This window comes from Elephantulus edwardii, unplaced genomic scaffold (genome assembly GCF_000299155.1).
Source record: "Elephantulus edwardii isolate Elephantulus edwardi_28Jun2011 unplaced genomic scaffold, EleEdw1.0 scaffold00015, whole genome shotgun sequence".
Taxonomy (NCBI): Eukaryota; Metazoa; Chordata; class Mammalia; order Macroscelidea; family Macroscelididae; genus Elephantulus; species Elephantulus edwardii.
In genome coordinates, this window is record NW_006399765.1 from 7,731,111 (window position 1) to 7,746,916 (window position 15,806).

Below are 15,806 nucleotides of genomic sequence, written 5' to 3' on the forward strand. Positions count from 1 at the left end.
CTTGGAGGACATCATGCTTGGAAGGGTGGAAGGACAGCTCAAGAGAGGAAGACCATGGATGAGATGGATTGACTCAGTGGCAACGTTAACAGGGGTAGGCGTGTTGGATACAATGAAATTGGCGCAAGTTAGAGCAGGATACAAAGCTGTTGTACATAGGGTTCCTATGAGTTGCAAGAGACTCGATGGCACATAACAATAGTAACCTCCTGTGGGAGTCACTTTGGTTCTGCCAATCACCACTAAATGAGGCTTTTCCCTCTGTCCAGAATAAATCAAAGAATGAGAAGCTGAGGCTGATGATGGGTCTCCATCAGGTTGCTACTAGTCCTGTTGAGGTCAAAAGTACCTCTCTTAGGACCAGAAATAGCATTCTGGAAACTTGCGGGTGTGTGAGTGTGTTAAGATTGAGAACCATAAACATTGGCAGAAGTTTCACTAGTGAAAAGCAGTGTGTCCTCAACAAATTAATGAAGCCCTCTCGGTATGCTGGGGTTTTCTTTTCACCTCTAAAACAGGGATCATAAGTAATTAAAAAAGCAATACAAGTGAAAGAGAAAGATCATTGAGTGCTGGTTTAAAAATATTTGCAGGATATAATGTTAAATAAAAAAATGGATTCAGAAATGTGTGCCCAACATTTGTATTAAAAAGAGGGGTTTACACTAATATATTCATCACTCATCTGTCAGTTTGTTGTACTGTAGTAACTTGCATGTTATGATGCCATGGGTATTTAAAATATTAGCAAGGTCACATTTCAGTAGAACTTTGACACTAAGAAAGACTAAGAACAAGGGCCCAGTCATCCTCTTCTGAAAAGTTGTTGAGGAGAACCCTTGGGATCACAACAGAATCTTGTCTATTCTGTTGATGTGCTCCCTAGGTTGGAAGGCACTCAAAATACACAGGGTTTGCAATAATGGACTCAAGTATAGCCCTACACGTGAAGATGGCATAGGACTGGGCAATGTTTTGTTCTATATATAGAGTGTCATGGATTTGAATCAATTTGATGGCACTAACAACAACATATAAGATCTCCATATTTGCTTGTGTAAGCAGTATTTCCAGAAGGATGTACAAGAAACTAATATCAATCATGAACTCCAGGAAGGGGCATTGGTAGCTGAGCACAGGGGTGAGGAGACTTCTCTCTGAATGCTGTTTTAATTTTTTTTTTATTTCATTATTTTTTGTGTGTACCGTCGAATGAGATCTGACTGGTACAGGAGGACATTGTTCCTCCTTCTCGAGCAGAGCATCTGGTGGATTTGAACTGTGCACCTCTGAACTTGCAGTTGCAGCTTCTTGCCACTAGGCCACCAGAGCTCGCTTGAATGCTGTTTTGTAGCTTCTGATTTTAACTAGTCAAATCAGTTAGCAACTAATGTATGCATATACAGAGAGAAAGAGAGAGTGAGAATGAGAGAGAAAATGCTTATAATGTATTGCCCTGGTAACTGAAAGATCAGGGTTTGAATTCACCAGCTTCTTCACAGGAGAAAGAAAACATAGGCAATCTTCTCCCATAATGACTCACATCCTCAAAAACTAATGGAGAGTTACCCTGAGTTGTAATCCACCTGATCTGTGTCAGTTGTAATCCACCTGATCTGTGTCTGTCTGTCTGTCTGTCTGTCTCTCTCTCTCTCTCTCTCTCACACACACACACACACACACACATTGCCATTTTATCTGTGTCTATCTGCCTGTCTGTCTGTCTCTCTCTCACACACAAACACAGCACACATTCCCACTGTTTCTCTCTTAAATAATTTGCTACCATTAGGATTCTCACCATTGGACCAATTGGCAGCATCAGGATGGATGGTGAAGAGACTGAGATTGTACACAGCTTTAGTTTGCTTGGCTCCACCGTCAACAGTCTTGGCACCAGCAGCCAGGAAATTAAAAGGCGCACTGCCATGGGAAAGTCTGCTGTTAGGGACCTCTCCAAAGTACTGAAGAGCAATGGTGTCTCTCTGGAGACTAAGGTGCGCCTGATACAGGCCATGGTATTTGCAATCACTTGTTATGGATCAGAGAGTTGGACAATGACCAAGGAGGATAAAAGGAGAATTGATGCCTTTGAGCTGTGGTGCTGGAGAAGAGTATTGAGAATACCATGGGCTGCTAGGAAAACAAACAGATTTGTCCTGGAAAGGGTTAAACCCACTGGCTCCTTGGAGGCAAGGATTCTGAGGCTCCGTCTAACATACTTTGGACATGTTGTGAGGAGAGACTGGTCCTTGGAGAAGGACATCATGCTTGGGAGGGTGGAGGGACAGCGCAGGAGGGGAAGGCCCTCTATGAGGTGGATTGATTCAGTGACTGGGATAATCGGGATGGGAGTGTCAGAGACAGTGCAATTGGCACAGGACAGAGCAGAGTTTAGGGCTGTTGTACATAGGGTCGCTATGAGTCGTAAGCGACTTGACGGCACATAACAACAACAACCATTAGGATGGGTAGAATTTCCTCATAGTTCGCTAGGCTGAAATCTTATGGGAGTAGATCTTCAAGTCTTTTTTACAGAATTAATGGTGGATTCCAAATGCCCATCTTAACCATTCACACTCTTAACCATTGTGCTACCATCATCCATTCACACATATACATACATGCAAACTACACACAAAGACATGTATAAATCTAAACATATGTGCATGTTATATAGAAAGAGAGAGAGGGAGGGAGGGAGGAAGACAGAGAGACAGACACTGGAAGATTTGGAAGGAAGAGGCCTAGAGGAAATAGAGGGGTGAGAATGGGGGCGTTGTAGAATGTTAATCATAGGGTTGGACAATTCGATGGGTGGGTGGAATGAAGGTAATGGGAAGGATCTTTTGTGAAAAGCAGTGTATTCAAACTTTGTAAATAAATCAGAATAACAGGAAAAAAATTTTTTTAAAAAAAGAGGCCTAGAGGCGGTCCCTGCCCTAGGGCCTGGCCCCGCCCTAGAGTCTGCGGTTCCGCCGCGGCCCGCGCCCCCTGGCGGTGTCCCGCGCGCTCACCTCCGCCACCATTTCCAGCGTGAGGTTGTTGCCGGCGTAGAAGTAGGAGGGACCCGCGGCGCCCAGCGCGCTCAGCAGAGCCGCCAGGTCCGGGCGACGCAGCAGCGAGTCAGGTAGCGGCGGGCGGCCCGACGGCAGGAACGTCTCGCGGAAACGATCGGACACGTTGGGAGGTGGCTGCTCCGCCAGGGCGCGGGCTAAGGGCAGGGACGGGAAGCTGGGCGGGGGCCGCGGGTACTGGACCAGCGGACTGAGACGCGTTATAAGTGGGCTGGATGAGCTCTGAGCGCTCTGGGACCCTCAGTGGAGGCTCCCTCATTGGAAACTGCCTCCAGATGAGAGTGGATGGGATGGCCGTGGGGTCTGAGGAACAAACTGGAATGGATGTTCTTTCTGGTTTGGGCCCCATATCTCGGGTGTCCCCTCCCTTCTCCATTAACTAAATGCCTCTCCTCCAATCCCACTGACCTAGGTCATGGGTCACGTTGAAGCCATCTTGGGCTACAGCTGCTGCGAAAGCCAGGACTTGGGACCATGGCAACCTGGTGGGGGTGGGCGTGGGTAAAGATCAGGACTTAGAGGGAATCCTAGAGAAAGAAAGGGGTCTTGGGGGGTAGGGGGGTAACTGGGAGGGAGTCTTAGCAAGGGAAGGGTATTTTGGGTGTGGGCAGAGGTTGGGATGGGAAGAACCCAGGTACATGGGAGAGGACTCTCCTAGGACGGGTGCAGGCAGAGCCCCTGGTCCCCAGGGGGAAGTCTTTACCTGCCATACAGCTGGTGAGCTTCGTATAGCCCCTTGACCATTCCGGGGACCCCCACCAAGAGCCCAGGCTGGGCAAGGCGGGCAGGCGAGGGAGAGAGGAGACCAGGTCACTGGAAGGGGGGGGCTGGGCTGAACTCTGCAGAGCCCCAAGCCAGGGATGGGGGCTGGCACAGGGGAGAGACACAGGCCAAGTATCCCAGGGGAGGGACAAGCTCTCCCCAGAAGGAACCCCAATAGTGGACGTAAGTCATAGTCTCCCTCTACAGTATTCTACCCATCCCATCTCATTAACTTCCTGTCAACAAATATGGAAAGGCCTTTCCCTAGATAGCCTAGCTGAAGGATTTATAAATTAAGGAAAACCTTTTATGAGCCAAGATACAACCAATTTTGATGGAAACCTGTCTATCTTGGGTTATATCTAACACTGTGTTTTTTAAATGGTAGATACCAAATTGAAACACATTTCTGCTGAGTCCATTCTGACTCATTGGGTTTCTAAGGCTGTAATTCTTTACTAGAGTAGAATGCCTCTCATTCTTCCAAGAAGGGGGCTAGTGGGTTTGAACCACTGATCTTTCAGTTAGCAGTCAAACATGATATGCACTCTGTCACCAGGTCCTTTAAATGGTGATGGATAAGAGGACTTCATTTCACCTTTATCATTCCATTATTACTCTGTGCTATGTTAACTCAGGTTTGTGTTTGGCTTTTACCACTTCACTCAACCACTGCCCTTGGGTCAGTTCCGACATAGCTGATCTTCCGTTAGATATCTGAGGCTGTAAATTGCATGGCAGGAGACTGGCCACCTTTTTCACTCATAGCTGCTGCTGGATTCGAACAACCAGAGCACCTCAACCTTTGGACTAACAGCACAACTTCTTATGAACTATGCCAAGAGTAAATACTTCCATTCTAAGATCTTGTGTCTGTTTCCTCCTTTGCACTCAGCTGATGATGGGTAGGGTTCTAGCAGCTGCTCTGTATCTTGCAGTATGCTGAGCGAGCTAAGGAAGTTAGAGTGAAAAGGCTCAGTGTGAGATGTGTAAACATGAGTGCAGCGAATTTGTGACATCTCCTTTTTCTTCCTTCCTATGTGCCAGATAGGCAGGGCTGCCAGAGATGTAAGGTTAAGGTGTTGTTGTATAGCCTGTTATCAACAACCTACATTTTTTAGTTCATTTTACTTTGGAATTGCTTATCTCCTTCATAGACTAAAAGTGCCCTGCTCAACCCTAGGTGGTGCAGTTGAGCTACCCCAAGGAAGAAAGATGTGGCAGCCTACTTTCATAGAGATTTACAGCCTTAGAAGCTCTGTTGGGAAGTTCTACCCTGACAGGGTTGCTGAGTTACAATCAACTCAATGGCAGTTGTTTTGGTGGCTGGTGAAACAGTAAGTAAGCACTTAGCTGCTGACCAACAGATTGGCAGTTTGAGCTCAACAGCTCCACAGGAGAAAAGTGACGAGGTCTTCTTTGAAGATTATAGCCTTAGAAACTCAGAGACCATTCTACTCTGTCCTATAAGGTTGATATGAGTCAGAAGGTCCTCAATGGCCAACAACAATGATAACATAGTAAGTACTCTATAAATGAATGTTTGGGTTAGCAGGACAGTAGAAGGATACTACTCCCTCCCTTGATGCCCTGTTCCCACCAGGGGCCCCACCTTGGTCTCCCAGAATCTCTGCAGGGCCTCTTCCCTGAGAGCCCCTGGTGCAGACTCCCGGAAGTCAATCAATCGGCTCTTGTTTCTCCGGATGTCATGTACCAGCATCACACCCCCTCTGGAAAAGACACACAAGGGAGGACAAGAAGTTGTCACCCCCTTGAATAATTAACCTACTACCCTCTATTACCTATTCAGTCCATCACTGGGGCCAGGTGGCTGTGCCCCCTCCTTGCAGAGATTCAGTCACTCTGCTAGTGTGGGAAGTGAAGCTGAGGGTTGGAGAGGGTCCATGGGCCTCTTTGGAGTTTGTCATTGGAGACTTTAATCTCTGATTAGGGAAAACCCAGAGACTGGGAGAGCAGGATGTTCTACCCCCTACCTCCACCTTCACCCAAAACTGGATTCCTGCCAGCTTCCTGCACCTGCCTACTGGGGTAACTTCCCCCCTCCCCCAGAACTGGCTTATGTAAGGATAGATTGGACAAAACAAAAAGGCTGGTTTCTTTTGGTAGAGCCTAGAGATCCTGTTTTTTGTAGAAGTCAAGATGTGAACTTTGTCAGCTTGTCCCATTTTTGTGACTGGTCATCTAAGACAGGAGTTGAAAACTCAAATGCCTACAGCTAAGGAACTAGTTGAGGACAAAAGCAAAGACCTGTGAGTGGTAGGATTTATGGCAAAGTGGGCAGCACTTCCCAGCCAGGAGAAGCAGCTTCTGCTCAGTCAAGTGGGATTGTGGGTCCAATGTTGCTACCATATCTGCTGTCTACTGACGATCTTATGTGTAAAAATTCTCACTTTTAAAACAATAGCAACAAATGAAAAAAATAAAAAATTAAGTGTAACAAAACTGTGGGAAGCCAAACTTGAAACCATCTGTTTGGTAGGTACAGCCCATGAGAGACCATGCTGTAGCCTCAGTTTTAAGAGTTCTTACTCTGGGATCTGGCACTTTATACAGAAAGCCGTATGTCTATTTCTGGAGAATTGACGGTCGCTAGCTTTCAACAGATATACAGGTATTGGTGATACTAAATTCATGATCCTACTTGTACATCTCACTTTACAATTTACAAACGTTATTTTCCAATAAAGAAGCTTCTCCTAACACCTCCACGTCTTCCAGCAAATGACTTCTCTAATTCCATCCGGAGAAAAAGGAGCGAGATTGGGAACAGAAAGAAAACGGGCAATGAATTGGCCCCTAGTTGCCTGTCTGCCCAAACTGGGGACCCTGAGGCTTCCAGACTAGGAAGCAAAATATATTTCTATAAGATCCTAACATCGACAGCTTGATGGTCCTTACCCTCCCAGGCCAGAGCTGTGTGGGGCCACGATCCCCAAACACAAGGCAGCTGCCACAGCCGCATCCACAGAAGATCCCTGCTTACTGAGCACCTCGATGCCAAGTGATGTGCAGCGGGCAGCATCGGTCACCACTGCACCCTGTTGGAAGATCTGGGGTGGGGGGTCGGGGAGAGTCCTAAGTGGAGGCAGTAGGAACCCCCTTACCTCCCTAAAGTGCCTCCACTAACTTCAGAACCTCTACAGAGGGGGTGATGGTGGTGGGGGCCCTGCCCTCTTATCCCCTTGACTCTCCCCTAAGTCCCCTCCCTCATTATCTCAAGTCCCTCCTACCCCATCAGTGGAGCCTAGCTTTGTCCTTTCTGAGTCGCAGAGTCATTTTCTTTGGGACGTTCCTCCTCTCCCCTTTCCATTTTCTGGCCCCCTCCCACCACTTGGTCCATTCTCCAATTCCCAGTCTTTTCAAGCCCTCCCTCGTTCCCCTTACCTGAGGGTCCCCGAAGTAGATCTGCATGATGAGCGCCACAGTGACGCCCGTGGCGAAGGTGAGGCAGGCTGTGACGATGACCGTGAGCCCATCCTGGCGACAGGAGCACTCGGCCGCTGCTGCTGAGAACGGGTCCTTGCGTGTCTCCCTCAGTGGCGACCCGTCGGGGCTACCCATCTCTGATGACGACGAGGGCAGTCGCTGCAGTCTCGCAGACTTTAGGAAGGAGTCCGGGTCTGCGGGTGGCGAGTAGGTGGGGGACGGGTCGGTCTGAGTGACCCCTGCCAGTCCTTGTTTGGTCGGCACTACTTTGCGCGCCCCTCCTCCCCCCTCCAAATCCCACAACCTGCACAGCTCACCTTTCAGCCTCTCCCCTCGCATCCAGAGGTGGGCGGAGACAGCAGTGCTCAGCTTAGGAGACACAAGGACCTCCCCAGCTGAGCTGGATTCCCGCCCTGGGAGACACCTTGGCCAAATTTCCTTATACCCTGGACTAAGAACACTTCCTGCATAGGCTAAGGAGTGAAAGGGGGTAGGTCGGGCCCTTGAAACCAGATCCCGGAGGGAGCTGGGGCCCAGCCTTCAATACAAGGAGGTAGCGACATGAACTGAGTGGATACTCAGGCCTCCATCATCCAGTCAACAAATATGGAAGCCTCTTACATGTCTAGCCCTATGCTAGGCACAGATCATTTCTGCCCTGGAGTGTGGTTCTCAGTGGAAGAAAAGTCAAACAAGTAAAGGAAAGAGTACATAATTGCACGTTATGGAAGATGCTATGAAGAAATAAAGATGGGGAAGAGTAATGGTGCAAGGCTACTTCACTGGGGAAATTGGGAAAAGCTTTTCTGTGGAGGTGGCTTGAAGTTGAGAACAGGAATGAAGTGAACCTAGCCATATGCAGAAGAAGGGATGTGTGGGTGTCTATTTCCAGAAAGTGAAAACAGTAGGTACAAAGGCCCTAGAGTGGGAATGAGGTTGATATACTAGAAGAAAACTCAAGGCCTCGGTTGCCTGGGTGTAGTTGTGAGGGGAAAGAGTAGCAGGGATTGAAGGCAAGGCCAGATATACTGGACAATGTGGTCCTAGTGAAGAGCTTGGGTTTTATGTCAAGACTGATGGGAAGTCACAGGAGAGTTTTAAGCAAGAATGTTCTGTGTTTAAAAACATCTCCCTGGCTGCCTTCTAGAGAATGGATTGGAAGACTGTAAAAGTGGAAGCAGGGGAAACCTGAATGATGTTTCTCTCTCTCTCAAGGAAGTGAGTAACTCCTGAATGAGTGATTAACTATGGTCAAGTCTAGGAGCCTCACTTTCTCTTACCTAATAATGGGCAGGATGGGTATAAGGAACTATCTTATAGCTCTTATTCAAAGTTAATTCCATTCCTTTCCTGTCTTGGATAGGACTGACACCCTCCTTCATCACAGAAGTCCTTGTTCTGGGAGTGATTAGATATGAACTCAGGTCCCTAAATAGCCTAAAGATCCTAGCTGTTTGTGAGCAGTAAAGGAACAGCCTAGTATGTTGACATTTAATACCTTTTTGCAGTCACAATTTTTAAAAAGTTCATTTTTTGCGTTAAGTACTTTTACAAGTGTCTACTACTGTGCACTAGAAGTATATAATCTCTTTAAAAGTCTGTATAATAGGAGCTCTGGTGGCCTAGTGGCAAGAAACTGCACTGCAATCCCAGAGCTACATAGTTCGAATCCACCAGATGGTCTGCTGGAGAAGGAGGGGCAATCTCCTCCTGTACCAGTCAGATCTGATTTGATTGTAAACACACTAAAAATAATAAAATTTAAAAGTCTGTATAATAATATTAAAAATGGATTATGTTAATTTTTTCTGTTTAAAACCTAATGTGACTCATCAATGTCAACACAATCAAATCCAGGCTTTCTTGCCTGGCATTTGAGATCTTCCATGATCTATATCCCCATCTTTTAATTTTTTTTTTTCTAAATAAGAGACTAGATAGATATACATAGATAAATAAAAATACTGAGATATGCAAAATATTTGAAGAATTTCTTTATGGTGGCTACTTTTGGCAAAAGATACTGAATATGTTAATAAGATGAAGTAGGGAAAGTTTTTAAAAATTGAGAAATTCAGAAAAAATAGAAATGGAGAAGGACATTTTTACTTTACTGTTACTTTTTGTTTTTAATCATGAACATGTAATTTGCTTTCCTTTTTTTTTTTTTTTCTTTAAAAAGAAATTTCTCTCTTGGGAGTTTCCCTCTGCTGATCATGAACTCTCAGCAGCATAATCTATAAATTGGAATTCATTCAACAAACAGATGTTAAATAAATATCCACTGTGAGCACAGAATTCTCCTTGGCCCATAGAGGTTCTAAAAGAAATGCAAGGAAGAGCCTTGAACTTGTATTTTTTGATGCTGACTCTATACCAGGCACTTTACATACATGCCTTTTTGAATGGTCCTATGACTTTATGAGAAAGACCCTGCTCTCTTCACTTTACTTTCAAATGAGGAAACTGCATCTGAAAAAGGTGATAATGTCTGTGCACAGTAAAAAAGTAAGAGTCAGAACCAATTTTCTAGCTAACTAAAACTCTTTTTTCATTGTGCCACATAATATTAGGAGCCATTTTCATCTTCAAAAACCAACCTTAAAAGGTAATTCTAGTTGACATTATTTTTTTCCTTGTACTTTTTCTGAATTCTGTTTTTTCCAGTCAGAGCTGAGATGGTAGGAGGTAAGATGTCCCATCAGAGCTGGATCTATTCAAAGCTCCTTGTTCCAAAGTCAATTATGAATTTATTAATTTATTGAAAAAAAATTTGGGGAGCACCTATTCCATTAACTGTGCAAGAGCTGGAGCAATAAAAACAGTATGGAAGGGCTAGAGCAGGATACTGAGAAAAGGTTAGTTTGGGACCAAGAGAAAGAAATATTTTTGGGAAAAAATAATAACTTTAATTTTGGCTATTGTGAATTTAGGGAGCTCTGGTGGCCCAGTGGTAAGAAGCTGTACTGCAGTCCTAAAGGCATATGGTTCAAATCCACCAGCTGCTCTGCAGAAGGATGGGCAATCTCCTGTGTGACTTACTGTCTCTGAAAACCCACTGGAGGTTCAGCTATGAGTTGATTCCAACTCGATGGCAAAGAACAACAATAACAATATTGTGAATTTTTAGGAAACCAAGAGAAGCTGTCTGGAGGTGGCTGGCCTGGTATGTATCTCATTTTTGCTTAGACAACTTTCCACATTCTTATAAGACAAAACAGCCAAACTTACTGCCATTGAGTCCATTCCGACTAACAGTGGCTTTCCATCAGGGTTCCAAGACTGTACATCTTATTGTGAGGAGACTTCATACCTTTCTCACAACCTTTTGGTTAACACTGAAACACACTATGGGATACCTTGTCAGAGCTGCTACTAAGAGTCCTTCCTAGTTCTTTAGGAGTTACTCTCTGCTTTTTTTAGGTAATAGACTTATTCATGGGTAGAGTGGGCTTATGCTCCAGGTCTGGTCCATCAAAACTGACAGCCACTATATAGCAATTGGTCCAGAATTAGGCATGCATTAAAACTAGCTCAATGTGACTTAAACTGTGTGCTTCTGCTGAAAGTACTGAGAAAGAGGATGTCTTCTGTTGAGGTTGCTAAACTGGTAGAATGTGAGCTTGTAGCTGAGGAAAAGTTTCTAAAGGTGAAATCAACAAAAAAGAAGGCAAGAAAAAAAAACCCATCCTTTTTGTTATTTTTTCCCCTTCCTCCTCCTCCCCTCTGAAAGGCTGGCAGTTCAAATCCACCTGAGGCTCCTTGGAAGAAAGGTATGGTGAACTATTTCTGAAATATCATAGCCATTAAAAACTCTGTGGAGCATGGTTCTACTCAGGAACACTTGAGTATGAGTTGGAATCAACAATAAACGTTTCTGCTGTTTATTTGAGAGGGAGGAAAATTAAAGGTATTCAGCTTTGTCTGTGGCTTGACATCTTTGGATTTTTCAGTTATGTTACCCAATAAAATTATGTTCTTAAATTTGGTTCCATTTTGGCTTAATTTAGAACAAATAGACACACACACCCCCAACACAGAAAGAAACAAATCCCTAAATAGAATCTACTACTTTGTCCATTTCAAGAAAAATTTGTTGAATAGAGGCTTATCCCTGGCTTGTTTACTCCCTTAAAAAGAGAATCACTAAAGATTTTTGAACCAGAAGTGACATAATCAGAAGTGCAGGGTGGTGGATGGACCTGGGGAAACAGAGACAGGAGACAAGAATAATAACCAGAAGCCTATGGAGTAATACAGGTGAGAAAAGCATGGAAGCTTAGTCTACGGTGATAGGGATGGTGAAGGAGAGATGACTGTGGAAAAACATTTAGAGGACAGAAAAGACCCACTCACCATTTGGAAATGAGAGCAAGAAGGAAAATCAAGGATGGCTCCCGGACTTACACTATGTATGAATGGCAGTATCACTGAGAATGACACTGGGGGAAGGGCAGGAAGGAGTGTGGGTTAAGAAATGATGACTTCAGCATAGGACATACTGAAGGTGAAGCACTTATAGAACACTTAGAGGCAGACACCTGGGAGAAACAACCTCATCTACCAGTTTGCTGCACTGTGATGGCTTGTGTATTTCTGCGATGCTGGAAGTGATGTCACCGGTATTTCAAATACCAGCAGAGTCACTCACGGTGGACAAGTTTCAGTGGAGCTTCCAGACTGAGAAGACTAGGAAACAAGCTTGGCTATCTACCTCTAAAATTTTAAGACCACTGATAGTCATTTAAAAGGGAATTCTGGTGACTTAGTGGTAAGGAATTTCACTGCCAACCCCAAACACATGGTTCAAATCCACCAGCTGCTCCAAAGGAGAAAGATGGATAATCTCCATGTGATCTGCTGCTTCTGGAAGTCTGCTGGAGGGTCAGCTATGGGTCAGTTAACAACAACATTAATTGAAAACTTTATAACTATGGCAAGAAGCTGCACTGCAATCCCAGAGGCGCACAGTTCAAATCCACCAGATGCTCTGCTGAAGGAGGGGCAATCTCCTCCTGTACCAGTCAGATCAGATTTGACGGTACACACACACAAATAATAATAATTTTAAAAAAATTTTAAAAAGTCCCTTTATGACTAGCAGTGGAATACTGTCTGATACAGTGCTGGAAGATGAGGTTAGAAGGCAACAATGGGTTTAAACACAGAAAAGATTGTAAGGATAATATGGAACAGGCAATGTTTTGTTTTGTAACAATAAGAATAGCACAGGGTTCAGATACGTTGTTCATAGGGTTGCTACAAGTCCTACTGGACTTGATAGCACTTAACAACAACAATAGCCTGGGAAAAAGAGGAATTCAGAGGTTAGAGGAAAGAAAGTGCTTTTCCAACTTCAGAGCTGTTGTTTTTTTACACAGGAGGAGATTGCCCATCTTTCTCCAGTGGCATGGCTGGTGGATTCAAACCTCTGGGTTGACAGAGCAACTCTTGACCACCAAGACACTGTTGTTGTTGTTATTGTTATCGTTAGGTACTGTTGAGTCAAGTAAGATTTATAGTGACCCTTCTTTGCCCTCCATGTAGGGGGATGGTGACAGGTGGATCAAGACTGTTACAAAAGTCTAGTTAATTGCACCTGTTCTAGGATCCAAAAAACTTTCCCTTTTTCTGTGTGTGTGTGTGTGTGTGTGTGTTGTTTGTGGGGTTTTTTTGCCAAGCTGTTGTGACCACAATAATCGTATCTGTTTACACTGAAGTAAATATTGTTACAGAGAACACACCAGGGACTGTTTGCTAATAATGCCGTTTTTTTTAATGTATCATCTGTGGAGTGATCCCTCTAGTTGTACCTGCTGATACTGTCTGCCTGTGAGAGAATAAATCTAGATTTTTTTTATTAAAAAAAAGATTTATAGTGACCCTATGAACTTACAAGCAACAGATCTGAACCCTGTCCTAGAGTAACCATATTTTCCACAGGGCCCAAGGAGTGCCTGGCATTTAAAAGTTATGTAGAGCAGCAAGGCAAAAGGATAACCAGGCACAAACCAGGTCCTGGCTAAGAGGATCACAGCAGGCCACTAGATGGCACTACCAGGTTGGGAACACAGAAATAGCCATCTTAGCCAGTAGTCTGGTCCAACCTGGCCAAAGAACCTTGGGGTTTGGTAGTAGAGCTGGAAGACAGGGCACTAAAATGATTACACAGAACAGTTAGGTCTTGGAACTTACAAGTCAGGTCCCTTGGAACCTCGGCAGAAAGTGCAGGGTCCCAGAAGTTCAGGGTTTCTGATAGATTTCTGCACAAATGAAGATAAAGCCTGTACCGAACTGCTCCAGGTTCCCTGAGGTTTGGGAGATCCCTCCCCCTGCTTTTCATTCATCCCGCAATCTTCTCTTTCATTCATTTATTCATGCAAAAATTATTTTGAGTGACCATCACACAGTAGACACTATGCTAGATGTTGGAGAGAGAGTAAATAAAACAATCAAAACTCTCGTCTTCATGGGGCTCACAGGTAAGAGTAGTCATATAATCACACAAATAATCACAGGTTGTGATAAATATTCAGATACTTATAGTGGGGTAGAAGAAAACATACCAGGGATTTCTAGTCTCTAGGAGAGCAAATCATCCCCCATTGAACTACAAGAGGAAACTAAATCCTAGGACTGGGGAGTTGTACCCAGAGTCAATCTAGTTGTGTTAAGATCAGAAGAGCAAGCCTGTTTTCTGATGCCCTAAAGGACTTAATTTCAGGGTACAATTTCTCACTCTTCCCTCAGCTAACTCTTGACTCTAGGGCTTACTCTAAACAAGAAGTTTTGATCTGCACCCCTAATATTTGATGCCTATAAGCTCTACCCTGACCCTCATCCATGCCAGGCAGTAGGTCATAGCAGTTGCTGCTCCCCTGCGGAGGGGTAGACAATATGGGGCTGTCAGGCTAGGAGCAGCTGTGGAAAGGCTAAGCTAGAGAGGACTAGGCAGCGAAGCAGGATCTGACAGGCTGGTAAGGGACAAGTCCAAGTGCGGGCACCCGAAGCAAAAACATGAGTGAGACAGAAGGATGCTCTCATGCCAGGAAGTGACGTTGGGGGGAAGAGGGATGGAGGATGAAGAATGTAGAATGAGGTGGAGGGAAGGATGCAGCTGGACCACATGGATGGGAAGAAGAGCATTAGGGAAGGGATGCTTAAAGAAAACTAGACTCCCAGGTTTTCCCTAAATTCTCTCCTTCCTCCCTATATCTCTCCACATTTGCAGTCCTTGAAGAAGGCTGAGGAGAACACAGAAAAATTTTGGCGTCTGCTTTCTGGGCATCAGGGTACCTTACCACATCCCAGCCTGGTCCATGGCTCTGGGAAGGGTGAGGTAATCCACAAGATAGAGATGGCACCTAGCTCTCTAGTCCCCAAGGACTTTGAGAGGTCATGCTATCCATGCCCCTGTCTCCCAGTATCCAGCACACCCTGAAAGAGGGGAGCTGTCTTCTTTTTATCTCCTCCCTGGACATGAAGACCTCGTTTTCTCCCCTCCCCATAATCCCAGGATGTGGGGAAGTTCTTCTCAAGACCTAGCCTCTATCCCTCCTGCTTCTTCTATCTCTTACTTCTCCATAGCTAGACAAAGATCTCTTCTCTGTAATAACAGCTGTTCTGTAGGCTCTCCCCTCCAACATTCCTTCCTTTTTAGTTGGTTCTTCCCAAGAGGTAACCCCAGTCCCGCCTACTGCAGTCCCTGGCATCATTTCTCCTTGTCGCATCCTAAGCCTCCAAGACAGAAATGCACCCCCATCCCACCAATTATTAAACAGAAGCAAGGGAGGCGAAGGGAGGAGGTCCAGGAGGGGAAAAAAAGATAAATTAAGATGATGGAGGCTGGAGGAGGATGCTCCACGTAGATGACAGAACCAGGGGCGTCCCGAGGCGGGGCAGGGACGGGGCCAGCGGGCCTCACCGGTCTCGGGGTCTCCCAGAAAGGCGTCTTCGTCCTTGCGGCCCCTCAGTGGGGCAGCGGGCGCTGGCTCGTCTTCGGGCAGCCGCGGGAAGCTGGTGATGCTCATGTAGTCCACGGGCGAGTAGGCGCCCAGGGCGCTCTCCTGGCTGGCCTCGTTCTCCGCCGCCATCCTCGCCCGCGCCCCCCAGCAGCGCAGTGCCTGCCGGAAGTGGCTCGGGGAGGGGGGGCAGGGGGCGGGGCCTGAGCTCCTGGACCGCCGCGAGGGGGCGTTTCTCCCGCGCCCTCGGCGGAGGCCGGTCGTGTGCGCCAGCTTGGCGTCGTCTGCCTGCAGTGGGCATGCAGGTTGGGGTGAGGTTGGACGGGAAGGCGGAGGGCTGATTCAGGAGGGGAGGTGGACGTACTGCAGTAAAATTACGGTGCTGCCGGGCACATCTTGCAACTCAGAGAACAAATCTCTTCCACCTTTTAGTCTAAATTAGCATCTTCCTCAAACCCCAACACCTTTACTCCATACTCCTTTTGGGATCCCAGACCTCCCTATATGCACTGCAGATCCTTCTAAAGTCCATAGACATTCCCTTGACTTCAGGATTCTT

General features: G+C 45.8%; 1 protein-coding gene across 1 annotated transcript in view; it reads right to left on the reverse strand.

Moving 5' to 3' along the window:
* Positions 1 to 15,416, reverse strand: part of GGT7 (gamma-glutamyltransferase 7) — a 30,451-nt gene extending 15,035 nt beyond the window's left edge. Inside the window, exons 1-7 of the mRNA XM_006881463.1 lie at positions 15,211 to 15,416; positions 7,245 to 7,480; positions 6,759 to 6,910; positions 5,452 to 5,569; positions 3,781 to 3,848; positions 3,486 to 3,559; positions 3,018 to 3,214 (exon numbers count right to left, since the gene is read on the reverse strand). Coding sequence (XP_006881525.1) covers positions 3,018 to 3,214; positions 3,486 to 3,559; positions 3,781 to 3,848; positions 5,452 to 5,569; positions 6,759 to 6,910; positions 7,245 to 7,480; positions 15,211 to 15,379 — 1,014 coding nt within the window. The 5' untranslated portion in view covers positions 15,380 to 15,416. The remainder of the gene's footprint in view (positions 1 to 3,017; positions 3,215 to 3,485; positions 3,560 to 3,780; positions 3,849 to 5,451; positions 5,570 to 6,758; positions 6,911 to 7,244; positions 7,481 to 15,210) is intronic.
* Positions 15,417 to 15,806: the final 390 nt, after the last annotated feature.